Source organism: Corvus moneduloides, chromosome 2, assembly GCF_009650955.1.
Source record: "Corvus moneduloides isolate bCorMon1 chromosome 2, bCorMon1.pri, whole genome shotgun sequence".
In the NCBI taxonomy this organism is placed as follows: Eukaryota; Metazoa; Chordata; class Aves; order Passeriformes; family Corvidae; genus Corvus; species Corvus moneduloides.
The window spans coordinates 42,141,727-42,168,984 of record NC_045477.1 but is presented as its reverse complement, the minus strand read 5'-3'; the positions used below and the strand labels follow the sequence as shown (position 1 = coordinate 42,168,984).

General features: G+C 34.6%; 1 protein-coding gene across 5 annotated transcripts in view; it reads right to left on the bottom strand.

Moving 5' to 3' along the window:
• The window catches only part of DYNC2H1 (dynein cytoplasmic 2 heavy chain 1), a 155,044-nt gene that overhangs the window by 92,950 nt on the left and 34,836 nt on the right, over window positions 1–27,258 (bottom strand). For 4 of the 5 annotated variants that reach the window (XM_032099265.1, XM_032099268.1, XM_032099270.1 and 1 more), the window contains exons 41-63: window positions 26,831–26,986; window positions 25,652–25,911; window positions 24,766–25,012; window positions 23,929–24,080; window positions 23,261–23,405; window positions 21,891–21,993; window positions 19,842–20,009; window positions 19,597–19,721; window positions 18,188–18,436; window positions 17,291–17,399; window positions 16,183–16,296; window positions 15,216–15,358; window positions 13,854–13,935; window positions 12,447–12,601; window positions 10,650–10,787; window positions 8,233–8,346; window positions 6,916–7,076; window positions 6,634–6,757; window positions 5,916–6,037; window positions 4,953–5,039; window positions 3,471–3,597; window positions 1,639–1,780; window positions 984–1,093 (exon numbers count right to left, since the gene is read on the bottom strand). In XM_032099265.1, coding sequence (XP_031955156.1) covers window positions 984–1,093; window positions 1,639–1,780; window positions 3,471–3,597; window positions 4,953–5,039; window positions 5,916–6,037; window positions 6,634–6,757; window positions 6,916–7,076; window positions 8,233–8,346; window positions 10,650–10,787; window positions 12,447–12,601; window positions 13,854–13,935; window positions 15,216–15,358; window positions 16,183–16,296; window positions 17,291–17,399; window positions 18,188–18,436; window positions 19,597–19,721; window positions 19,842–20,009; window positions 21,891–21,993; window positions 23,261–23,405; window positions 23,929–24,080; window positions 24,766–25,012; window positions 25,652–25,911; window positions 26,831–26,986 — 3,333 coding nt within the window. The remainder of the gene's footprint in view (window positions 1–983; window positions 1,094–1,638; window positions 1,781–3,470; window positions 3,598–4,952; window positions 5,040–5,915; window positions 6,038–6,633; window positions 6,758–6,915; window positions 7,077–8,232; window positions 8,347–10,649; window positions 10,788–12,446; window positions 12,602–13,853; window positions 13,936–15,215; window positions 15,359–16,182; window positions 16,297–17,290; window positions 17,400–18,187; window positions 18,437–19,596; window positions 19,722–19,841; window positions 20,010–21,890; window positions 21,994–23,260; window positions 23,406–23,928; window positions 24,081–24,765; window positions 25,013–25,651; window positions 25,912–26,830; window positions 26,987–27,258) is intronic. The other variant, XM_032099266.1, reaches the window with a different exon arrangement.

The window sequence follows — 27,258 nt, the reverse complement described above, 5'->3', positions numbered from 1 at the left end:
CAGAGATCTCAAATTGAAAGACAGGGGAACATAACCAGTATTCAAGCACCAAAACATGATGAACACAAGAGGCTGAGAACTCTACTGTAGATCACATTGATAAAATACCATTTTCAGCTTTATAAGGATGCTGAAAAAAACTGTACACAAAGAAAATTATTTGAGCTGAGGGAGTGCTTCAAAAAGCTCTTTTTACACTGCGAAATTTTTAAGAGCTCAATCTACTCAACTAATGAAAAAAATGAAAATAAGATTTTATTACAGCATGTAAGTAGCTTTAATGGTACAAGACAGTATTTATTGAAAAGCTTTTTAATCAAACTGAGAAAAGAATATACAGATCTACTAAAAGAGGATGATAAAGCAAGATAAATTCAAATTGGAGAAAAATCAGTAACTGATTTGAATCATTAATTATCCAAGCAAATCACCTGTGGTAAATGCAGTTTCCCCTCAAGCCATTAAATATTTACTTGTTAGCAGATCTAATAAATTATTAGAATATTACATACATAATTGTATATTATGTATTTTATATATATATATATATATATATATATAAAAAATAAAACGGAATCTTTTCCCATTCTCAAGTATTATTAGCTGTATATATATATAGATCTTGAATGGTATCTGCATATATCCTTTTCCTTTTTCTGAGGAAAAAAAGAAATAGAAATTATATGTCAAAGTGAGCATATACAGGACATAATCCTCCACTGATTGTACTGGTGTTAATGACTATTTACACTTTAAGCCTGAACAGACTGATATGGAATAAAACAGTAAAAGCAAAAATTAAAACACGTATTTCCTTTAACAGGTTTTTTTTCTTTTGCTACAAAATATCCATTGCTACATAAGTATTTATTTCTATGTGTGTGTGTGCTCTGTGATGCCAATAAGTAACACAAATGAAAATAGTTCAAGTTGCCTTGTGACTGAAATTTGTAAATATCTAAATCCCAAAAAAGCAAATTTACCTGCAAGATGACAAGAGCATTTTCTATTGAAAGGTCATCTGAAGGCAAACCTTCACTTTTCCAGACTAACTCCTCACTTTCTGTACACAGGAACCGCCGTAAATCGAACTCTGACAAATGAAAGTGTAAGTTTCTGTCAGCATTTACAGTCTGCATAATTTTAAAGCATTTACCAGTCTATACAGAACAGAGACTTTGTCTAACAGAGTGCAGGTCTGTAGATTTCCCTTTAATCTATTATTTTATTGCTTTTATTAAACTTATTATTAATAAGTAGCTGATGTCATAGAAATATTAAATAGCTTTGCTAACACACAGATCAAAATGATTGCTGAAAAAGCAGCAACATTCAGAATACACTGGCAAATTTACAACCGTTAATGTGAACACATTCATTTTCGTAAACTTTTCTTTTTAAGCAAGGACTATAAGGATACAATTATTTATAAATATTTATAAGCCTAATAATTTCATTGAATGATTCTAAGAAATAATCTGTCAGCATGTAGAAATATTTATTAAGAAAATGTCTCTTCTCATTTGGGATCACAAAGACAACTGAGACTGTTCATAAGAACTCACTGGCATTTCTCACTTCCTCAATCAAGCTTAATTACTTGCATGCAGACACTGACAAACACACACACGAAATTACTTTCAAGGCCTGCTGATTTGGTCCATTCATCCAAGCTGTTTTTCCTCTGATCCTCGGGAGCAGCAGAAAGATATGTAACAAATGCAGCTGCTAACTGAGCTCTTTTAGGCAATGTAGCCAGGTCATCTCTTATCTCTGACACCTTCAAAAAAAAAAAAGTACAGAATATACAGAATGTATAGGTGTTTTGCAAACAAAAACTGCATTAATACATCTCATCAGTTACTAAAATGTCAGAATTAAGTTTGCCTGCCATTGGTAATACAGATGAGACAGTTTCTCTTCTTGCATTTCAGCTATCTCTACCTAGCTAAGACACACATGGAGATATGGGGAAAATTCCTTTTAGCTCTGGGCTAGGGCATGGACAGATATTTCTGAGAATGTAACTGCTAAAAATCCATTAATTTGATGAACAGTTCAATTTATAAGCAAATGGATAAATAGTATTATAGTAAGAAAAATAAGAAATCTGTGATCCTAGTCACAGTCAGGCCGTAAGTATAACTTACAATATGTATACAGACAACTACATACAACTATTATACTTACTGTTATTCACTGCACACTTACATGATAAAATATATTCATCATATATTGTCAAATAATTTATCTGCACTGAATCAACTCAGTTTTGAAATGTTCCAGTGTTTTGGAGAAAAATACAGTGTATCAACAGCATATGTGACTGCCATAATTGGTTTCAAATTACTGACACTTTTTTTTTACTTTAACCAAACTGACATTAAAAACAAATACTGATACACAAATTAAAGGCAAATTTTTACTGTTTCTTCCTTACCCTAAAGGGAGAAAAATACTGCCTTTTTACTGTCTTCATTATGGGATGAGTTTCTGTTTAATTTAGCTGTCAGTTTAGTCTACAGAATACCATTAATAGATAGTCTGAATTCTTTAATGTACCAGGGTGATAAACTGAGGAATCACTTTTAGAAGCATTTAAACTCTGGGGTTCAAATATATCCAATCCTTACTATAGCAGATGGAAAAGCTGTAAAGCGACTTTCAGAGGATAATCTTCCATTTTTTTCCAGTATGGTGGTCAACCTACAAGAAGGATTCATCTAACCTTAACTTTGGTTCTTCAAAATGCAGGCATTTAGTCAATTGTTTAGGCTTTTTCCTGTATCATTGGAGAGACAGGACCATGTATCTCTGCATGAAGATTTCTTCTGCTTTAAGATACCCATGAAAGTTACTTACCGGTCTCTGGAGGTGACAGCAATTTTCACCTCATATATATCTTCAGATTTTCCTTTTTGTTTCAGGCTGTAAAAGGGCCTGTGTCTCCAAAGACTTGACAGCTTCTTTCAAATACATCACTTGAGCAAACAATGTATGCTTACCTTCCCTACTTTAACAGCAGAAAAGTTCCAAGCATCTAAGTGAAGACTTCAAAAGCAACCCATCATTTTGGATAGACCTACATCTGCATTTCCAACACTGATGGCATAAAGGAGATACATTTTAAGACTGTGATCATTTAAAATCTGTCCCTTTTGGCTTTATCTCAGGTTGGAGAGTCCAACTGCTGACACATTCAGCCATCATAATAATTACATTCTTGTGACTGAAAACCAGCACAGAATTTTGTATATGTTTTGTATTAAATACTGGGGATTTTTACACTTCTGGTAGAGAGGTGGCAAGTATGGTGAAGTAAAAAGAAGTTTCAGAAAGAAGGAAAGCTTTATTTTCTAATGAAAAATCAAAAAATGTAGAATGGCAGTAATTCACATTCTCCGAACAGTGCAAAAATTGTATTCTCAAATTATCAGCTGTAAGATGTACTTATGAAAATTTTCACTAACCTGAGTGCTCCATCTTTTATGCTCCCTATCGAGTTGACTTATCAGTACCTCTGCAGCTTTCAACGTTTTCTGAGCTTTACTTAGTTCTGCTTCAAGTTTTGCTGCTTCTGTTGTTCTATTCTGGAACCTGTAAAACAAATACCCTTTGTAATTGCTACCATGAACTACTAAACTTATGGACAGTTATTTTCAAGGCAGTTTAATTGACTGAATTTGTAATGAATGCCTCGCTTATTGTTAATGAAGAACACAACTGCAGCAGTTCTTTTTTTTGTACCTTCTGCTTCTAACTGGCAGATGGGCTTGTTGACTTCTAGCTAACAAAATTTAGATAGATGCATAGGTGACATTTAAAAATAGATTTGAAATACAGACTATAATGTCTGAAAATCATTCCTTCTTCTATTTAAACAGCCTGACAATTTTAGTGATCGTATAAAGTTCTGATCTGCACCTAGTGAGGACAACAGCATGCTCAATACCATACCATACCTTTGTAACCATTTGGTCAATTTAATCTATTAAATGTTTAAAAAAGAATATTACTAATTCACATGGATGACTCCAGTTCAATGCACAGTAGTCTATTTTGTAAACTAATATGAAGTAAGAACATGCCCTAAAAACGAGGCATGGTTTAGGTATTATTTTGTAATGTTCACTATCTAATTATTTTGATTCATATTTAAAATACTTAATACATTTAATCCATCTCTTTAAAGTAATATATTTATATATTACTTTATAAATATATGATATATAGTACGTGAAGTAATATATTTAACTCTAATATATAGTATATAATGAATTATAGCTGAATTACAAGAATTATCCTTTTTTTGTTTCTGCAGACTACAAAACATGACTTTCAGTAATATGTACAACATATGTCAGGTTGTAAAGTATCTCCTATACGAAGTACATAATAAAAACATCAAACTAAAAAACTTGAATTAAACAGAATTTGGAGAAAGTATAATCGTTTACCAGGTCTATTTTCATGCCACTGTGAGTCATGGATTTGATGAGAGGCTAAGGAAAGAGGAGATAGCTATCTAAGTAACTGTCACCAAATTGGCCACCCTAAAAGAAGCAGAACTGCCTCTCTTCAAGCTGTGATCAGTAGAAGTTTCGTGTAGGAATGTTTCCAAAGTCCTAAGGAGTCACTGAAGTCCTCTGTGATTCAGAAGGTGAGAAACATATGTCTACCTTTGACATCTACAATGACTACAACGAAGGCTACCAACACAGTCAGTAGTGAGAAGGAGGTACTTTTAAGGAGCATTTATTTCATCTGATCAAAGACAAGAACTGTATTCTAATAGCATTTATCTCCACTGAGAGTATAGATAGCCTAAGCATCACTAATTCTGATGTAAATATCTTGCAGTACAGGAATTTACATTTCCTTAAATTCATTATTCATACTGTAAAATCATCAATGCTTTTATTTATACCTTGAAATAAATGAACCCAACTTACTTGTCTTTCAGTTCCAATACTTTCTGACCAACAGAGTTCAGAAGATCCTCTAACTTCTGTTTTCTGTCTTCAGTTTTCTTGAGATTACTACAAAAATGTAATATTTATTTTAAGACTATGGACCCAAAGGGAAAAAAAAAAGAGCAAATATAACAGGAAAGTAATTTACATAGAGATAGCTCGGAAATAGTTCTTCCTTGTGTTTTATATTAAAATACATGTTTTCACATGTCAAAGCTTTGAGTACTTCTCATCACATAGTTTTAAAAATGGAAACCAAACACCCCATCCTTAAAGATCAGAACAAATTCTTCCAATACAGAATTTTAATACCTGGAAAAACAATCAGTACAGATTCCTCAGGTTATGGATGGTCATAAGACAATGCCTTATCTTTCTGATCCTAAGGGCAAACTGGTAATGCTTGGTACATTGCTGAAAAAAGAGGAACTATATATCTCATAAATAGCATGGGTTTCACTGAGAGAATACATTTTAAGCATATCTGTGATGCTCATTTCTCCCTGACAGTATTCAGCTGAGACAGGTAACTCATGATTGTACAAAAGACATCCAAGGCTAGCTTCCAGGAAAAAGAAACTATTGCAAACTTACTTTTTCTGCGTCAGTATGTACCTTTTATTACCTCTGGATGAGGTTATCTTTTTTCTTTTGTTTTTAATAAACTTCAATTCACACAGGATCACAGAATGGTCGGGGCTGGAAAGTGCCTCTGGAGATCATCTAGCCCAACCCCCCTGCTAAAGCAGGATTGAGTCCAGGCACGATTTTAATATCATCAGAGGAGGAGACTCTACAACCTCTCTGGCAGCTTGTTCCAGTGCTCTGTCACCCTCAACTAAAGAAGCCTTTCCTCATACTCAGACTCCTCCTTGGCAGCTTTAGTTCCACCCACCACCATTGGAATGAAAAACACTTATTTTGTAATAGAGTCTAACTTACGCTTCCAAGCCAGCCTTTTCTTTTTCCAAAGGCTGAATTCGTTCTAAGACATGGGAATACTGGATGTTGGCATTCACCCAAGCTGCTAATGGAGCAGCTGCAGCACTAGCTCGTTTAGCATTCTAAAAAATTCAGTAGAAGAAAAGTTGTTACAAGAAAGTCCTTGAAGTATAATGTAGAAGAGATAAATACAGGATAAGTATTTATGTATGCAACAGATTTTCTAGTTACCAACTTAAATATGTTAATAAGCCAACTCTTCTACTGAACTAACCTTTTAAATTGTTACTAATATATTGCAGGCCATCAATCCATGTAAAAAACCACAATGGGTATCTTTATAACTATGAAGCTATACTGAAATTAACAAGTTTTAAATTAATGAATGATTTATTAGACTCTTACTGTTACAAGGAGGCCAGAGGAGCCAGTTACAATTCCTTGGTCTGAGTTCTAATTTACAGCAGTAGAAAAATCTTTGAGTACTTGACTCCATAATGACTTCTCACCCCACCCCTTCTCACCCACCAACCACATTCTCACTGTTGGATACACCTTTATCTCTTTATACTGAAAAATTCTGTAAGCAAAATTCTTAAGCTTTTTCTCTTACTTAAGTTCATCCTAAAAATTATATTGGCAAACCAGGCAATTATGTCCTTTCTTTTGGTCTTTTTTTGGGCTTGTTTTCATTTTACATAATGCCATTGGGAATTACCTTTGGATCAAAAGATGCTCTGTTTTTATAAAGAAGTTCTTCAACACTCTCTCGTATTTCTTTTGGAATATTACGGGCATCAAATGATCCTATGTCCTCCCTTACACTTCTTTTGGCCAAGAAACTGTAAAAATAATTAAATAACTAAGTAAAGAAGAAACAAATGTTAAACAGGTTATTTCCATATGAAACCAAGGATTCTGACCATATTCCAGAATACAATAGGAAGTAGTTCATATTGTAAATTAGTGTTTAATTTTAAAGGTTAAGTAAAATTCTCACCTCTTCATGCTCACCCATGATGTATCAAAAATCCCCATCAGCCGCAGAACTCCCTCTAGAATGTCTCTGATTATGTCAGGGGGCATCCGTAGTGATCGGATTTCTAACAAAGCCTCTGGCTTTATATTTCCAACAGCTAATTTAGCTTCACTAACCAGTGGCTTAAAACATGAAGACACATTAAAAAGAGAGATGAGGATATGAGAAAGTGAACATTTCCCATTCCAGTTTTCATACAATTTCTTGTTCTTTTTAAATATTTTATTACCTAAGAAACTACTATAGATGCAGATTCATGTTTACAAGTTAGTAAAAAATTGCCACGTATTCAATAAGTGATAACAAGTATACTTCCATATAAAACAGCATCATATAATCTAACATTGTGATATAGGTATCTTTTAATAATGATGATAATTACTATTTATAGGCATGACTGAGGATCTCTTTGTAAACATCCACAGAAATACAGGCCACAAAAGCTTTTCATTTCCAGTAGCTAAACAAATCCTTCACCCCTATCAACAAAGCAACAAAACGGTCAGGAAACAAAAGTTATAGATTATCATTAAAGACTGTGCACACCTTGCACATCCTTCATATTTATCAAAGACCACAGAATGGGTCTAATCCTGTAGTTCCATGTCACTTTCAATACAAGGATATAATTCCTTGATACCTATGATATTTAAAAGGAAAAAAATTAAGTTGTTGTACTGTTCCCTTATTCTTTAATATAAATTTTAAATGGATAGGATGAAAAATACAGACTAAAAGCAATGACTGAACACACATACCTCCCAAAAACCCTGATGCTTAACAGCTGTAAAATCTCTTGAACAAGCAGTTTGCTATAGTGTCATTAGGATATGTACTTTTCAGGATTTAGTAATAACTGTAAATTATCTCTCACTAAACTATTTCCATTCAGCTGAGAGTACCAAGTCCTGTATTACCAGCTTGATCAAGGCAACGTAATGTAGTTGGTCTATATAAGATATCAGTAATTGAAAAATATTCCATAAAATCAGAACTCAGCTGTAGAGCATGGCAGCATAGAAATTGCAGGTGGAAGCAATATTTGGCTTGAAAACTCTTTCTGTAACTACTATCTAATAGAACACAAATGCCAAAATGACAATCTCTATCTGGCAAACGGAATTCTGTTTTCTAATGCATAGAAGTTTTAATATCAAAATAATTTGGAGTAAAATTTAAGAATTGCAGGGATAAATTCTGCAAAACTATTTTGCACAGCAGGACATAAGTCAGATAAAATCAGACTGCAAAATATTACTTTTCCTTATCAGCTCTTACCTGAACCTCTTTCAGTTCATCTTCAATTTTTCTTTTTCTTTGTTCTATTTCTGCAGCCTCTTCTGCTATTCGGTGTTTTATTTTTTCCATTTCTGCTTTTTGCTCACTAGCACTCTGTAAAAAAAAAAAAAAAGAATACCTTTAGTTTGCAAATTTACACAGACTTTATTCCTTTAGGTCTCTTATTTCTTTTAGTCTTCATTATAATATTTTGCACAACACCAATTACAATAAAATATCTGAGTCTATTTGATATTAGGCAGGTTGCCTAGGTAAATAAAGTATATGGAATAAGCATAATTTGCTTTTACTGTGTTTCCTTCCCTTTCTTTACCACAGACAGATCTGTACGTGTATCTTTGAGGCTCATTATGACTGTTTTTCCTTTGCTTCTGATTTTCCTTTATCAAGATGTCAGCCTTCCTTTAAAAACACAGGAGTGACAGCCTCTGTAACATTCTCACTACATTTGAAAGTACTATTTTCCTGTCATTGGCCTTGTCCTGCTCCCATTTCTATTTCAATTTCTTTCAGAACATCACTAAAACACTCTTTTTCTATCATGTTCATAAAAGCAGCAGTTGTATTGGAACTACAGCTTATTAGCCCAGAATTACTAATCGTGGAATGGTTTCTTTACTTGTAATTTTGTACCAATCTGTCCATACAGATACTTGTCTTATGTCCTACCTTTATACTGTAAGTTGTTGGGGTTTTTGGGTTTTTGTTTCTGGATTTGTATTGTGCATACCCGTGTCTACCAGCAGAGAGTAGCTATTAGCCATCTTCAGGAATGCTAAACACTTCAGTACAACAATTAATACTTAGTCTATAAAACAACAATAGAAAGGACCTTACATGTGTTTTATCCATTGAGGACAAATGTATGAAACACACAAAATAAAATACTAATATTCTAGGCTCAGTTCACCTAGAAGACACAAGACAATGAAGCTCATTGTGTAGGTTTTTCCAGTATATAACACATTATCATCACCAGCAACTGCCAAGCTGAGTGAAGATGTAACAGAAGGTAACAGATGCATAAAAGCAGAGAAAATCTTAAAATAATAATAATCCTCTGAGCACTTGACCCAAGCTTCAGAGCAGCATGTTACTGAAGATTACATTCAAATCCATAAAACATTAGCTACATAAAAATAGATTAGACATCATGCAAATGAACCTGTACTGAATGATCACTCTGAATAAGAAAACCTTAAAATTTAGTTGTAGGTCAAAAGTCTTTCTCTGAAAGGAGATTAAAAGAGTCTGTCTGTATTAGAGCTCTCTCTGTTATGTAACCTAGATCATTTGAAGTGACATTAAAATGTTAGAGGGCACCTATACTTTATGCTAATCTAAATAATCAGCCTTCCACTGAAATTTTTCTGATGTCAGTGGGGCCATCATGTTTTATTGCTTTTGGCCTATTTTGTCCTACAGTGTAGTATGTGCTACCCACATACCTGTAACTCTACTGGACAAAAGCAGACACGGATTTATACACTAAGCCAATCACCATTATTCAAATTCAGTGTACAGCAGGCAGATAGAGCCCAAAAGTACTAAAAGCTGCCAACAGGAAGAGACTTACAAAGATGGGAAGTAATGCACTTTTACAGCCTGTGAAAAATATGCTGTGGAAGATCAAGCATTTACTTTACTGCACACACAGAATGTCTTCGACATCGGGCTTCAGACTGACCAGATTAAACCAGTAACAAAAAAAACCCCAGTGCAGTCACAGCAGACTCATTACAGCTTATCCAACATTTATAATTCCAGGAAGCATCAATGTAGAGACCTATTTTCTACACAATTATTTTATTTGACGGAGAAAACACTCCTAAAGAAAATTATAGAATTTTGAAAAAAAAAGTGTACTTCTGAGCTGAAGAATAAAGATTCAAAGAGTGATGAATATAGAGGTATTATTTAACCTTCTCTGAGGTTGACTTCTGAGAATCAGACCTCATGAAATACATACTTTTTAACAGTCCACAGATTTAATTCCTGGTATTTGTTACTTAAAATAGTGCTACTTGGAAGTATTTGGCTGAAAGTTCCTATCTGGGATAAACATAAAATCGATCAGTTTGGATTTACAAAGTTCTAGGAAAACTTTCAGACAGACTAAACTACAACAGTGAACACTACTCAGGTACAAAAGTTGCACTGATCTCTTCCTACTCAACCAGTTCTAACCTGATTTAAATTACATAATTCTCTGTCCTGTTGCAACTTTATTCAAGCCTCTGGGCTCATGCCTTCCTTTAGGCAAATTCTTGTAAATGCATCAGATTTTGTTAACAGTTGAAAAGAATACAAAACATAGGCAGTTACAGAGACAAAAGATAGAAAACCAGCTTTTTTTCTCTTTTTCCCTCCACTTTTGATGTGATTGTATACAGCACCTGCATAGATACTGTAATTTCTTGAAGAGCAGCATCAGCTTCATCCTGCTTTGTTTTGAGTAAAATGCTTTGTTCTCCAGCTTTCCTGTTCAGTTCATCTACAAGGGCTTTAGCTTCATTCAGCTTTGAAACACCTGCCTATAAAAGTTTACAGGAAGCAGATATTTAGCAACAAATTTTAAGTGAATTTAAATGAAAGTTTGCTACAAATAGTATGGACAAACTAAGAATAATGTAGACTAATTTTATTTTTTTTATTATTATTAATTTTTTCCACATTTTCTTGATATTATTTAACCTAAAAATGAGATCTGGCAATTCTAGATGTGTCGTTCTAAAATGTATTATTACATCAAGAAGATTAAAAAAAAAAATCTCAAAATAATAAACTCTTAATGAAACAACAACTAGCACATAACAATTTTGCCAGTAATTCAATAGCATTTCACTTAATTGATATTAACTCAATGTAACAATATCTCCCATAAAAGCAAATCTATAAAAATTAAACAGAATTAAACAAAATAGATTATCTGATTTCTACATATTTGTACACTCTCTAAAAATCATAGATATGTATAAAATAAAGCTTAATATTAACATTTTCTTTACCCACACTTTCCACATTGTTTACTTTATGCTAATTATATATTACCAATATTTCAAGATACTTTTGAAAAAAAATTACCTGGAAGATGTTTTGATTTAGGATACACATTTCTAATTTTCATGTAAGTTATTACCTTTATTTAACCAGAGCATTTAACAAGCAAATGAGCGTTTGCCACAAACAAACCCCGGTTATTTTCTAAATAAACTGAAAATCCAATTTCTATTATTACAAATTGAAATCTTGTTAAACTGCGTACTACAGTGATGGAAAAATATTGGCAGGCAGAATACAAGGCAAGGAAGTAATTTTGTTTGGACAAGCGTTTTAAGAAAAAAATACAGACTGCCAGTGTGGTTCTGAATAGCAGCAAGGGTCACTGAGAAGAGGAGCTGAAAGGGGTGGGAGAAAGGTAAAGATAAAAGTTGCCCTAAAGGACCATACAGATCTTTCCAAAATATACTGGTGGGAGGGAAGTAGGTGTGACTGGAAAGATACCAAATGGGTTTCAAAAATAAGGATGTTATACGTACAGCACAGGAGTAAAACAACATCTGCAAGAAGAACTGCATTTGGGCTACAACTGTCCAAAGGACTGATGTGTGCCAAAGGAATTCAAAATCAATTCCAAAACAGAAAGAAAAGAAAATCACAACACAGGGAACCTTGGTCAAAGCTACATAAGAGCACCACGAGGTTAACACTGAATGTAACAGTTTGTTGAACTAGAAGGACATGAAAATCACACGAAGCAGGAAGTTGCTGTCAAGATATAAAGGGATGGAGTATGGAGCTACAAAAGGAAGATTTATAAAAGCACAGGCAGGACTTACATTGATGGAAAGATGATGGGTTTTTAGCAACACGATTCCAATACACACGGGTGAAAAAATGTAAATTGCTTTCAAGTATGTTTTACTCTTCCAAGAAAACATGCCCAGTCTGATACATTCTTGACAAAAAATATTAATGAAAACAAGAAAACCACTTTTCACTCTTTCAGGCACTTCAACAGAGAAGGGCATTAAGATTGATACTATTTGTCTCCTGAAACCACAGCATGAGCATATGCCAATAGAGGACACATCACATAACAATGTTAGCAGCTACAGCCCATTTATACACAAGACATCTCCTAATGCAAGAATATTTTGAAAAGCAGTATTTTAAGTGTTTTAAACACATACCTGCAAGTGGTTCTGCCTTTTTATTAGCTCTCTTCTTTTACTGTTATTGATGGTACTGTATACATGAAGGAATGTCATATACCTGCTAGGTGTTGCTCCGTGTATTTTACATGATTCATGGATTGCCAAAAACGACTTCAGAAAATCAGAATCACCTGTACAACATCATTTGTTACACAGATAAAATTATATTGAATTTCATCTCACATTAAAATAACTAAGAAATAGCAACAGAATATGCTTGCTCTTTGAGATATGAATTAAGGGTATTCAAAAAGCACAAAGACTATGTTTTTTTAAAGTACTATCAGGGAAACATGTAAGTACATTTGAAATGCCTATTTCTCAGAAAGAAGGATACTGAAATGGTTTGATGTTTGGAAAAGCCAGGAAAATTAACTGCAGATTACTGAGGGCTAATCATACAAGAAACTACTTCCACAAAAATTGAATTTTAAAATACTTGGCCTTCTTTAGAAATAAAGCCCATGTGTTTTTGTCTTCTCCCTTATCTCTGATGACAGGCAAACTAAAAAGTTTTCCTGCCATTCAGTTTGTTGAACAGTTTCTCAAAAGAAGCCCAAAGATACTGTAAAATAAACTGCACTACCCTACAAAAGAAAATAATTGCTAAAGCATATCTACATATAAATGAATGCCTCTAATAAGTACTGCGGCCTGCATTAAGTATGATGATCTAGGATAAAGAGGGATGATCATGTGAACACTAAATATTATTTTTGGCCATTATTCTGATTGGCAGGAATGCCTATTAAAAAGCAATATAAAACAAGAAACTCCAACTGAACCACTTACCATCTTATATTCTGTTGGTTCCATGACCTCTAAGTGCTACTTTTATAGAAAGTGGCTAAAAGTAGTATTCTGCAAGTGAGTGCTGGCACTGGTCTCTTAGATTATGTTCGAGACCCTATTTTTAACATGATCAAACTTGGAGTCTTATTATAAAAACAAATTATTCTGAAAAAGGGGCATTACTTACAGGAAACTAGTTTTTGAAATTATTAAAATAAACCCAGCAAATCTACAAAAAGAATAATGAAATATATAAACCAAAAAAATCCCAAAACATCAAATTTTTGGGTTGCAAAATAACATCCACATTGAAGGAAGACACAGACCGAAACAAGATACAGCTAAATCAGTTTATAAAATTGAATAGACACAGTGACTGCATGTGACAGAAGAGACCACATTTGATCAGCCAGGATGTATGTTCCAGACTAATACTTCCTTGTGCAAAATGCCTGCCGTGGAAACGACACCAAAGTCTATGAAAATGCTACTAAAGACATATTCAAAGTATCTATGTTATTATCTATGCCCAACACGGGATCAAGTGTTTAATAACAAGAATAATAACTAGTAGGTCTACTTAAATATTACCTGAATGTTTCTTCTTAACTTCTTTATGTGTTTTTCCAGTCTTTTCTTGTTCATCTGAATCACACAGAAGCATTTCAGGTATCTAAAAAAAAAACACATGATTTTTTGCATGAAAATTACGAACAACTACAATTCGAGTTACAATTTTTTAAAAACCCACAAACTTTCAATCTACCTTCTCTTTTGAAAAGACTGAAAATGATGCATTTAGTCAGAAAAAGGAATCTATGAATATTTTTAGCATTAGAAAGATAAATTCTGCCCTTCCATGTCACTGATAACTTCCTATTCTCTCAAGTAGAAGAGATTTTCCTGGCTGTAAGAAGGAGCAACTAATTCTCAGAAGATTCCAACAACAGCACAAATGTTGGAAGTTTTAAAAGTATATACAATTACAGAGGAAATAAGACAGTCTTAATCCACATCCTGCCCATGTACATATTATCCACTAACTGGCCTTCACTGAGATCACTCAGAAAGAGGAACAGGATGATGGCAATGCTGCATTGGTACTGTTTATGTTAGTGCTTAGGGGTTCTGTTTGTGTTGTTCTGTGCAACAAGCTCTGTGTGACAAGCACATGCATATATGTGCACGGGCTTCCCACGTGGTCATAGATTCCTTCAGGTGCTTCTACCTGCCTCAGCACGGGGCTCTCCATGGGCTGCAGGTGAATCTGTGCTCCACTGTGGACTTCCATGGGCTGCAGGGGCAGACCTTCCATGGTCTACACCACGAGCTGCAGGAGAATCTCAGCTCTAGCACCTGAAGAACCTCCTGCCCCTCCTTCTGCACTGACCCTGGGGTCTGCAGGGCTGTTTCTCTCATGTTTTCTCACTCCTTTCTCTAGCTGCATTTGCTCCTGTACAGTAAATTCTTTCCACTTGTTAAATGTTATCCTAGAGGCACTGCCAGCACTGGGCTTAGTCTTGGCTGGCAGCACATCTTCCTGGAGCCAGCTGACATGGGGGAAGCTTCTGGTAGCCTCTCACAGAAGTCACCCCTGAAGGCCAACCCCCACACCAAAACCTCGCTGCACAAACCCAATACAATTGCCTTTAACATTTTGCTTGTAGTCTGTATTTTGTTGTTAAATGCTGTGTTTGATCAGTCATAGCAGTCAGCATGTTGTTCAGGTCAGCCCACAGAGAGAACAAAACATAATGTTACTGCTAAAATAACAATGCTAATAATACTCAACTGTTCTGCGGAATCTTCTGTCTTTGTAAGAGCGTAAAAATGGATTAACTAAGTACAGTGATAATTATTCCTTCACAACTTTAAATATCTTGACCTTACTCACCAGAGCTCAGTTATATTTAGAGATACTAATTTAAATAAGTCACAATTAATAAAATTTACCTTTTTCATACTGTCATCTGACCAGGCTTCCATCCACAAAACCTGACATTTCTTATATAGTGCTGGATTACTTTCGCAGTTTAATGTGAAATTTAAATTGGTAGAATCCATGATCAAGACAACATGCAGATTTTGTTGGATCCCTAAGAAAATGTAACATTTTAAATTTTTAGTACATAACAATCTGACTACATGATGGTAGATTTATAACAAATACAACATAATTTACTTTCTTTCAAATACTTATCACAAGGTGATTTCAGAAAAAAAAAGAGCCTAAAACATCAAATCACAGTAGGACAGGAATGTTTATAAGTAGAACCTTATTTAGTATCATGAATTCTCGTTACATATACTACAGTGTATTTTTTAATTCTGGAGAGCTGACAGTATTTAAATAGGTACCACTAATTTTCATTCCAATTGAGGTAGAACAATAAAACCAATTAGAAGTAGTTCCATGGCCTGCTACTAAGACTGTATTCTTTCAGCCATATTCCTTGATTTATTTGTAAACTATTTAATCTTCTTGTTGAGCCAAGGAAGAAACACAAATAATTAAGAAACCTATCTGTAAACTTGCTTATGATTAGTCAGAAGCCAAAGTGATTTCTTGGTATAATTGACAAATAGAAAAAATCTCTGTTACTAGATAGATATAAAAGCTATAAAAACCAGAACATAAAGGGAACAAAAGCTTTCTTCCTTCTAATTACTTTCAACAGTAGATTTAATAACATTTGTTGAACATTCATCAACACAAAATTTCAGACAGAAAAATAAATTTTAATTTGAGATTCTATGCCCTCAAATATCACAGATATCATTATTCCTGCCTGGTATTTAATAACTAACTAAAAGCAAAAACTGCACACAATAGAAGGACCATGTTAGAAATTATTTGTCCATTATTATACCACTTTTGTAACTTCATAATAAATTATAAATTATAACTCTGGTGACATACGGTATGTGAAATAGTTGAAAATTGGTCCTGTAAATCCATCTTGCGAAGCTTGATCCTTCAGAGGAGATAGCAATGGTTCTAATTCTTCTATTTTATACAGCCCAGGAACTTCTCCTATTTCAAGAATGAATTTAAGTCAGATAAAATACACTATAATTCTTTAAATTCCTCTGAAGGGTTCCCTTGAATTCTCTGTATAGAGAATTCAAATATGGTAGTATTCACCTGTATACTTTCATGAGTATTATCCCATGTACTTAATCATTTTTTTCATGAGATCATGAAAACAAAAAAAACAAATTACAGTGATTCTATTTAACAGTCTACTTTGTTCATATTGCTGAAATGTGTTTGAAAAAAGCTCTTTCAAATCTACCCAAAGGCAGTGACCCAATACTGTATACAAAACAAATCAAACCAAACCGTGAATACACCAGGACACAGGAACATGAAAATGAGTAGTCACCTAGATCCTCAGACAAAGATTTGATACTGGATAATGGAAATCTGATACTGTAAGTAGATTTGAGGTTGCACCTGAGAGACAGGAAAATCTGGGGCTCTTATCAATCAGCTCTTAAACTACTGCAGTTCCAAAAAAAACATGTAGTAAGTTAGACTCAGTCCTTCAGTGATCCTCTCTCTGACTCAGGAACAGAACTGGACAGTAAAATAAAGTTACTTTTGTTATTGTTATTTATCATCTCACTGCTTTCAGGAAAGTGAGCTCTGCTGGTGTTCATTTAAGTAAAGGCCTCAGTCTATACAACCTAGTAAAGCATTGGAAACCTCTCAATTTTTAATTTTATTATAGAAGGGAAGCTGTAGAGTAGAATGCATCCTCATTTTGTGGTTACCCTGTTATAAAGAAGTCCTTTGAAACACGTTAGAGGAACTGAAAGCACCTGTACTATAGGGTAGGTTAAAAGACAGCTAAGTGAACTTTGAGTCAGGCTCTCATGTGGAAGGACTCTAGCTAAAACAGCATAGAAAGCTACCTAAACCTTCTGATAGAGACATAAAGTTAGAAAACATCATCTAATTCTGCCTCATTGAGCTAATTCTGTGTGGTATAAGTAGTACCATAATCTCTTTGGACTTGACTCACCTGAGGACAGTAAACTGTTGACCATCTCCAGGAATGTGGAATGAACAAACTGATAGTCTTCGAGCAGCAATACCACCTGCTGTGCTTCAATGCCTGCAAGCTCCATCACCTAGAAGCAGGGAGGACATTTAAATCTCAGTGTATAGAATATATGTATTGATCATAAGAGAATGATAATCATACAATATCCTGAGTTGGAAGGGACTGACAAGGATCATAACCTTTCTCTGACTACGTATTACATACATATTTTCTCCACAGCATCTACACTATTATATTTACAAAAGATTTCTAGGTGATGCAGTTATGCATCAATTACAAAGAACACTTTGCCTAGATACGCATCTTAGTAATGAAAAAATAATTAAAACAGACTCTTTCATAGAGTATATTTATGTATATGACTCAATGGTATCACTCTTTTGTGTAGTCATAGATCTAGAATACTCTTTAGCATTGCTGAAGGCAATGAGAAACACTTGATTCAAGGTTTGCATCTGGTTTTAAATAATATGTACACTTTCATCAATCACTAAGATTTTATTTGATTCAACTACTACTAACTGGTGGATCATAGTAGAGACAGAAAATAAAGGTATATATCAATATGGAAATATATTCATGAAAAAGACTTTCCAATATTCACATAAACCTCTTAAGTTCTATAACACTCAAAAAGAGCTCAAGATGTTCCAAAAAGTGGAGTTTCAGTTCGTTACTATAAAGAACAGTATACACATCTGGAGTGAGAACTTCTAAAAACTTACTTCTTTCATTTAGACTGTCATTTTTCTTCTCTTAAAATCTCTCTTCACACAACCCTTTGCGTCATTCAAAATTTCTTTTCTTTAACATACACCTACAGCATTACAAAATAGAAGAAACTGAGTGACTTACGTATTTAAGATCACTTTTGAAGTGCTTCAGCTCATAACCTCTGGAAATTTTGGGAGTAATCAGCACAGCTCCATGCATATGACTAACTAAAGAGGTAACTGTCCGACGACCTACACCACTCCGTCCTGCCAAAAGGAGTGAACCTCCAGGGAAACTTAGCACTCTGTCCACTTTGGACATATAACTGAGGACTTCGTGGAACAGTAAAATATCCATCTCTTTTTTGTCCCGTCCATAATGAATGATGCCCTATTTTAAAAAAAGAGAAAAAAAAATCGGATCACTAGTAATAAATAAAAGCAGTGAGATATGAAAACATCCAACATTTAAACATTTAGAAAAGAAGGGCTTAAAAGCTTTAGAGACCACATTGGTCTTCATTCCAAACAAATTATTTTTGTGACAGAATTTAGATACACCTCACATACCCTTTTTGAGTAATGAATGTATCAGTAATGAACATATTCTACACCCAGCACCATAACACCCTGAAAGTCTTTGATATATTGAAATAGGAATCTACCACTGAACTAATTAAAATTGAATAATGGACCAGAACAAAGCCTGAACTGTGTCTCTGACTACAGATTAATTCATTAATAACTCAGGAGAGTGTTTTAGGCACCTAATTGCTGCATAATTGCAGATTATGGAAGTTCCTAGTGAAACACACAATAACAGATCCTATAATTAAATTCTGACCTTGTTATACTTATTAAAACCTCATCTTTGAAGCCTAACATAACTGTGTAGTCAAAAAAAAACCAAAACCAACAAACTCCCCGCTTACTGGGACTATTGAATTTCACCATTTCCCATACAGTGTATTGGTAACAAGTTGGCACTTAGGTAGAGGGAGTAGAGTCCCATCTGCAAGAGCAGTCCATCAAACACTATGACCAAGGGTGATGATCTCAAAGCTCTCATCCTAAAAATCACATAGCCTAGAAGAGTTAAAATGTTTGCGTTTCCTCATCAAGCTCATTTTTTGTACTTTACTGCTTAAAAGCGAGCCAGATCTCCAAAAAGTCCATTTGCATCTCTTGAAATAAAAACTATGTTACCAAATTACAAATTTGAAAAGTAATCATTTAATAAAACACTTAGATACTCAAACAATATACAAATATATATGGACATAAATGTTTGTCAAAATGTTGGTTCAACAAACTGTTGAAAATCAGCAGCAAATGCAACTGATGCCCTTTCATTAAAACAACCTTGCTACATGATACTTCCTACTGCCTGCACAAGTCTTCCCTCGCTTCACCGAATGCAAATGATGATTCTTTGAACAAGAAGCAGCCCCCACCATAAACCTGCTGCTCGCATGTTACTACTCTTCACCAAAACTGTCTAGAATCATTGCTGTGAACCCCTGCAGTGTATATTCTTTAATCATGTCTCACTTTTTGAATAATATCCTTCAGGTCTGTTGAGTTTAGTCTGCCAAGTGGCCTCCCATGTGGTGGCAGTGCCTGTCCTGGTGTGATGTATGCCTCTCGACAAGCTCCCCAAGTTACATAAAAGGTATCTGTGAAAATAAAAGGAAACATTCAAAACTTTCTATGTTCAACTCATATGCTATCTTGCTTGATTACATAGTTCCTAAACAATTATTTCAAGTTTGTGTGGTACGCTTCAAAGGGCTCACCTGCCATATTGTCCAGAACATCTGAGCCCCAATCACCTTGAAACACTTTGATCAAAATGTTATCAAATACATGAAGTTCTTTCATGCCAACAATTCTGTCACGGAACAAGCGACGTGCTTCATAAGCAAGAACTTCCAATACAAAGTCTGCAGTTTGTATCGATGAACCTACAAAATTTAAGGAGAGAATTAATTTTATATATTTATAATAAATTTTCAAATTTCTATTTCAAAATACAAAATTGAAAATGAGCAAGAGAAATTACATACCAGCAGGAGAGCATCGGCAAGGAAGAAATAAGAGAAAAAGCAAACATTATGAAGTGCTTTTTAATAATATCTTTATGGATCATGACAAGATGAAATGAAATATATTCTATTAAAACAAGTTCTCTCTATTACAAGTGTCAGCTTCTAACAAAATTGAACAAGGTGCTGCACACAAAGTTAAAATTAAAAGTCAATTTTCCAGGCAATAAAACCAAGAAAATCCAGAAGACATTTTTAAATGGAAAGAGAAAGACTGATAACAAATACTAAAATAAGAATAGATACCCAAAACATGCATAGCAAAGTATGTATAGAAAATGCCACTAGAGACTCCAAATCTTAAATATTCCTCACAAAAGTAAAAAGGAAGGTAAGTAACTAACAAGCTGCGTTGTTCATCACTGGAAAAGCACATGTGACACTGAACCGTGCCATAAATCAAATCCCTCCTGATGGGAAAGAATTTTCTAAAAGTCCTTGCAAGGAGTTTCAAAGATAAACCGAGACTTTTCCTGGAGTTTCAATGCTGCCGGACAGTTGTTTATTAAGTCTTATCAGAGGAACAGAGTCACTAGCGTGACCCAGGTACAGCATAGAGCACAGAAAGCAGGAGTGAAGTCTAATTATCAAGATTTACATGGCCTTTTAAAGATAATTTAACCAATAGTTACTAAAAACATGTATTATTTTCACTTTCCTACCAATTATTCAGTAACACGGGCAGGACCTGCAGAATTCTCTATCCAATCATTCCAAACTACTTTTACTGCAGAATATGGAGTAGTAGAAGAAGGAGAAGAAGGTTTAGCGAACAACAACAATCCTCCATTTTGATATTTTTTACTCTTATCTATTTACTACAAAGAAAAGCCCAAAACCTCTATATTTTTCACCCTGTGACAATCTTACAGAGTAGTCTATCACCTAATTCACACCACTGCATTTTCTAGTTCTTGTCTGATCGTTGGTAATTTTTTCCAAGGTTGGAGGTTAAAACAGTGTTGTTCAGGGGGTAAGAACCCTTAAAAACAGGAAGAGAAATATTCTCGGCACTCTGGGTTCCTACACACATGCATATGACAACACTAGATACAACTAAGAAGTCCTTAAATGGGCTGAGATCACCCATTCACTGATTGTCAGTCCCAGAAAGTAAGTGGAAATGAAGTACAACATTCTTATGACTTTTATCCTCTTTAAGCAACCCTCTATGCAGCCTTTTAATCAATGTAAGAGCTAAAATATGAGTATTGCTCGTGATCTAGCAATAATACCAATTTCAGAGACAAAAAGATTAGAAAAAAAAAAAAAGAAAAGATTAGAAAGCAGCCTATGAATGATGTATATAAACCAGGTTTATACAACCAAATATAGCAGGACAAGCATGAGGGGCAAGGCTCTGGGAATCCAGAAAACAACATATATGCTCAAGAAAACCCCAACACAAATCAAAAAAACACAGAACAAAACAGTGGGGAGTAGGGGGCATAGTTCAAGTTCCCATAGTAAGAATGCAGTCCCAACCTACTAACTTCCTTTAAAACCGTAAGTAGCAGCTCCCACACATATTTTAAAACATCATTAGATTTTTTAAAACTTGTTTACTTTTATGTTATGGAATGAACTGTCAAGCATTTATTCCCTCTACTGAGTTACGGACAGTCCACAGTTTAAAAAGATCAATGAGTTACATGTGGAGCCAACAGTAAGACTGACATCAGTAATAATCTAGGCCATTTTAGAACTGCTTTATTAATGAAAGCCAAGCAAGTGACTTACCACCTTCTAAATCGTATCTGAATAAACCAAGAACCCACTGAGTAAGAATACATGGTGTAAAAAGGTAATGACTGTGATCATCCACTGTGAATTTTGCTCGTACCTAAAAACGGGAGTTAAGGGGAGGAAAAAAAGTGATATTGTAAAATGTAAAGCACTTTTTCTAAGGTACCAGATAAATTAGTTTTCTAGTTGGTGTATATTTAGACATTTTATGAATGCACTCCTTGTTTAAGTCTTGTATTCTGACCACAAAAGATTTCCTCAGAACATTTTTTCTGGTTCTTTCTGTTTTCATCTTTGATGGAAACTACTGCACATCTCACCTAGGACTTTTAGTGCAGTATTATTAGACAAAATACATAGCTTTTTAAAACAATACCAAATATGATACGCAAAGGCAATACTGAAATTTAATAAAAACCTACCTAAATTATTAACATTTTCTCACTAAAACCTACCTAAATTAGTAACGCTTTCTCACAACAAAATACTTCATACTTACTCTTCTCCCAGAGTGGATATTTGAATTTACAACTACATCTTTAATTTAAAGAATAGCTGCTTTCATCAGTTATTTGATTGCAGTATAATGAGATTTAAACTCATATTTCTCAGAATACATGGATAATGCCATATGAAACTCCTGCTAACAGGTGCATGCTGGCCAGCAACTAAACTCACATTCCAGTCATAAAGATCGGGTTTGTATCATGCTTCTGCCTGGATGGGGATATTCACACATTATACAGCAAGCTCCTACATATATTCTACAGCAAGCACCACACAGTACCTTCCCCAGTAAGGCTATGTACTCATTAAGAAAAGCAAGGAGTTAAGCGTTTTGCTAGATAGAAGTCCATAAAATTCCAAGTGGGAGGCTAAAATGAACTTGTGTCCAGTTCTAAACACCCGCTTTTAACAGTATACAATTTTAGTAGGTAGTCCTTGATGTTTGTAAAGGACTCCACTCTCATATCTCCTTCTCTGTTCATAACATCATCCATAAACAACTGGGCACACAACAATCTGTTGCACTGTTTCCTCATCCATTAAGTAGGAAAACACTACTGTCCACATTTTGTAAATCAGGAACTGAAAGTATAGAAGTGTTAAGATGCGTGCAAAATCCTAAAATAGATCTGTGGGAAAGCCGGAGCACTCACTCTTACTTGGCTTGCTTCTAACACCTAGGATTCTCTGAAAGTAAGAAGCTCCAAAATTGGTATCAACTTTATTAAAAATATATAAACTTAAGATTTTAATACTGATAAACCTTTTTACTTGCTTGTTAATATCAAAAGCTAATTATTTGTAATAAAATATCTGAATTCTCCATCTCCTTGAAGAAAGAAAAACAGTTTCCATACCTGTTCATAGATTTGAACCATAGATCCTGCTAGTTGATGTATTTTTGGTAAAGAACCCCAAACAGGGTGATTCTTCAGGTTTTTCTGCAGTACGGGTTCCAGGTAGGCACTATAAATAGTCTGCAGTTGTTCTCTTTCTGGATAGCTAAAAAAGGGAAGAAAATTAATTATTATGGACTTTTTCTATTTAATTAAAACTGAGTTAAACTTATATACACAATTACTGAGAAATTTCATTGACTAGCATTTCCATCCAGAAGCTAAGTAAAATTACCATTTTATTGCAATAGGCCTCTCTCAGAAATTTTCTAAATACGTATGTTGATATGGTCAAACTTAAAAACAAACAAATAAACTTCAATTTCTCTAACTTTTTAAACAAACAGCACCTTAACATAAAGCTGCAGAAAGCAGTTCACTGGAAACAAAATTATCCAACAGGAAACATTTCAAACACTTCATTATCAACAGGCAGCTGTAGATTCCTCTTAGCTGGACTCTGGTGCCAAGAGGCACCAAATAGCACCAAACCTGACAACCACAAACTGTGAGAAAAGATGAAAGACTAGAACAGCTACATCTGCATAAAGACTAAATTGACAAGACATCCTTATAAAGAGAGGCTGACTCTTGAGTTCTCAGAGTTAGACTAATTTACATATACTTACTCAATTGCACACAGACGAACAATAGAAGTGAATCTGGAGGTAAGTTTATGTCTTCCTAATGTTCCTCCAGCTGACATGGAAGCCACAATTTGGATGTTTTCTAAACCAACCCACTCCAGATTTTCATCATAAAATCCTTGATATGTAAGAACCTTTAATAATTAAATAAATACTTCATTAAAAGAAAGTCAACAGAGTATCATACAAAATAAAATAAAATAGCGAGAAGTATACCATTATTTCTGCTTTCTTAATTGCCTGAGGCGTCTTACTCCTCACAGTTCTGTCAGCTGCAGACCTGCAGGACTCTACTGTCCAGGTCATGAATGAAGATGTTAAACAGATATTGGCCTCAAGTAGACTCTGTACCATTGATGATCACCCTCTGGGCCTGGCTCTTCAGCCAGCTTTCAACCCACCTCACTATCTGCTTACACAGCTTGGATCAACAGCTTTTCTTGTGAGGATCTTTTGGGAGACAGCATCAGTGGTCTTAGTGAAGCCCAGGTAGACTATATTCACTCTCCTCCCCTCATCAAGCATGACTCGCCCCTGGTGAATCCATGCTGACTACTCCTGGCAATTTTCTTGTCATTCATATGTCTACTGCATTGTAACTCATTAAGATGATCATTGTCTTTATTTATTTATAAATATAAGCCAAATGAAAGTGGTATCTTATTTCTGGCTGACACCTACATAGTCTAGTAAAGCACAAACAAAACTCAGATGCAGGATTTTAACTCTGAAATTATTTGACGTAAGTACTTACTACATACACTAAATTATATCCAGTATACTTGAGTCCCTTGATAAATAATAGACGTAAGTGTTCACCTGCTGCAGAAAAGCCACAAGAGTGCTTGTTCCCCATTTATCAGGTTTGGGTAGATTGATGTCCTTTAAGTATAAAACAAGCCTTTCACAGTCCTTTGGTCTGTACACTCGCCCAGTGTTTGTACTGATTACAATGCAAGTTTGACTTAATTTTTGCAGAAGATGTTGAGAAGTAGTCTGCGCACTGCAGTGAATGGTAGCAATCTGAGTGGAACGGAGCTGAGAAAATGCATAGTGAAGCAGCATCCTAGAAAAGCAAACAGTACATACATATAGGCATAAACAAATTAAAATGCTGTGTATCCAAAGATATTTTATAGATTTTGAATTAAAATGCACATACTACATCCTGTATTAATGGAATAGGTGGAGCTGAGGTTTGCTGAATTCAACATCCTTGCCTTTAAAACTGTAACATTTTCCATTCACAAAATTCAATGAAAATGTAGTGTATACAGCTGCACAAAACAGTTAATTTAATACCTTGATTGTAGTGACCCAAGCCATCTAAATAAGGAATCTAATAAAGGCAACAGGATGTGCTAAATTCAGTTGCCCACACAAGGCATCTAGAGCCTCTTGAAATGAGACTGGATCTCACGTGCCTCTAAGCTGTTGCTCCATGACAGTTGGTTTTCCAAAAATCTTGTTTCATATCTAAAAGCCACATTTAGATGTCTTAGATGCATAATGACAGTCTGAACTGTCCCTGTACAACTTCATAAAAATTTACTTATTTGCCACTACAAAAGGTTTGTTTAATTAATGACCTAAACCAGTCATATTCTATCAGAAATTCATATCTTAAAAGCATTATAAAAAAATATTAAAAATTCTGTCAAACAACTAGAAGTATATTTTACTTAAAATAGGAACTATTTTTTACCCCTTTCCGCATCCTTCAGGACCCACAAGAAGAAATGGCTGCTTATTATTAATATCTAGCCATGGTCTAAAGTAATCTAAACCTCTCTGCATGTCAGGGGTTTGGATGACAGGAAGTGTTTGGAGATTATTGAAGTCATCAGCTGTCAGATTTTCAGGTTTTTTCAGCTGATACAGCATTAGCTCTCCAGTGTCAGTGTCATAGTACGTGTCCAGGGGCTTCCTCGGATCAGGAGGAGACTCTTGTGCCCAACTGAAGACCTTTAAAGAAAATAAAAATAAAACTTCAGTTAAATCCATACTCCTAACAACAAGATCTACCATTTCAAGCTGGTCTAAAGAAAGTTTAAGGAATACTTATGTAAAATTGAACATATAATTCTTCGACTTGATAGTTTGAGGCTGCCTTTGAAAATTCAATCATATCATGCATATGCTTTATGATCAAGTCCTTAACTAAATAGTATATTACTCTTCCAGTTTTCATAATATAAAGAAATTAAATTAAATTGTATTTAGGAAAGCTTTACATTTTTTTTATTAGGCAACCTAATAAGAAGAATCATGATATAACTCATTCACATGCATGAATAACTAATTCCTAGAGCTGAGTCTAAACCTTTACCAATTGCCCAGTATATATATTATAGCTCATCGCTGTCTTTTGGAAGGAACTACTTCCCTCTCTCCAACACAAAACCCAAGTGTGATTGTGGAAATAACTATCTCCAAGGTCAACATTCTCAAGCCACTATGAACCAGTACACCCACACAGTTTTCCAAAACTTTAGCCTGGCCCTTGTACTCTCAAATATCTTCACAGAGACAGAACCTCACTCCAGTGCATACAATATATAACCTCAGTGTAATGCCCTAACAATACCTTCCTAATGAGGTGCAAAGTCCTATTATTATTTCAAGTATTCTGAACAGAAAAAAAACCCACAAAAATAAATCTGAATTACATATACAATGCATATATACAAACACAGCCTGCTACAGTGAGTCCTTGCACTAAGCAGCATGGACAAAGGTATTTCACAATCTCTTGGTGCAGAACCAAAGGATTGCTATCTGGGACAGATGCAATGCATCAGTGACACATAAAACATTCCTTTACTCCTCAGCAACTTCTCTACAGATAACACAAATTAAAATCAAATTAGAGCACAGAGATTACCTCTTTTGCAAATTCATGTCGTGACTTCATGTTGAGATTGCCACCAAGACCACGTAACAAGTTAATAATAAACTGTCCACGATCAGTACTCCCATGAAGATGAGACAGTCCATTCATCACAGTTCCAACTAAACTTGTTTCTAACACAAAGTCATTCTGTAAATTGAAAGTTGTAGTAGATTTAAATATATTCCTCAATATAAATGTGATGTGTTGCTAGTACGCAATTATTACTCATTTCTTCTTGACATTTTCACAAATGATGGAAGATCTCAACATTGCTATTGTTCTAGAAAATTCACTTGGCATTAAATTATGTCTAAGCATTGATTTGGAGGTTTTAACTCCAGACTCTGAGTTCATGTAATTTAGGATAAGCAATCAAAACTTTCCTCACAGATCTTGAGAATCTATAAGGAATAAACTTA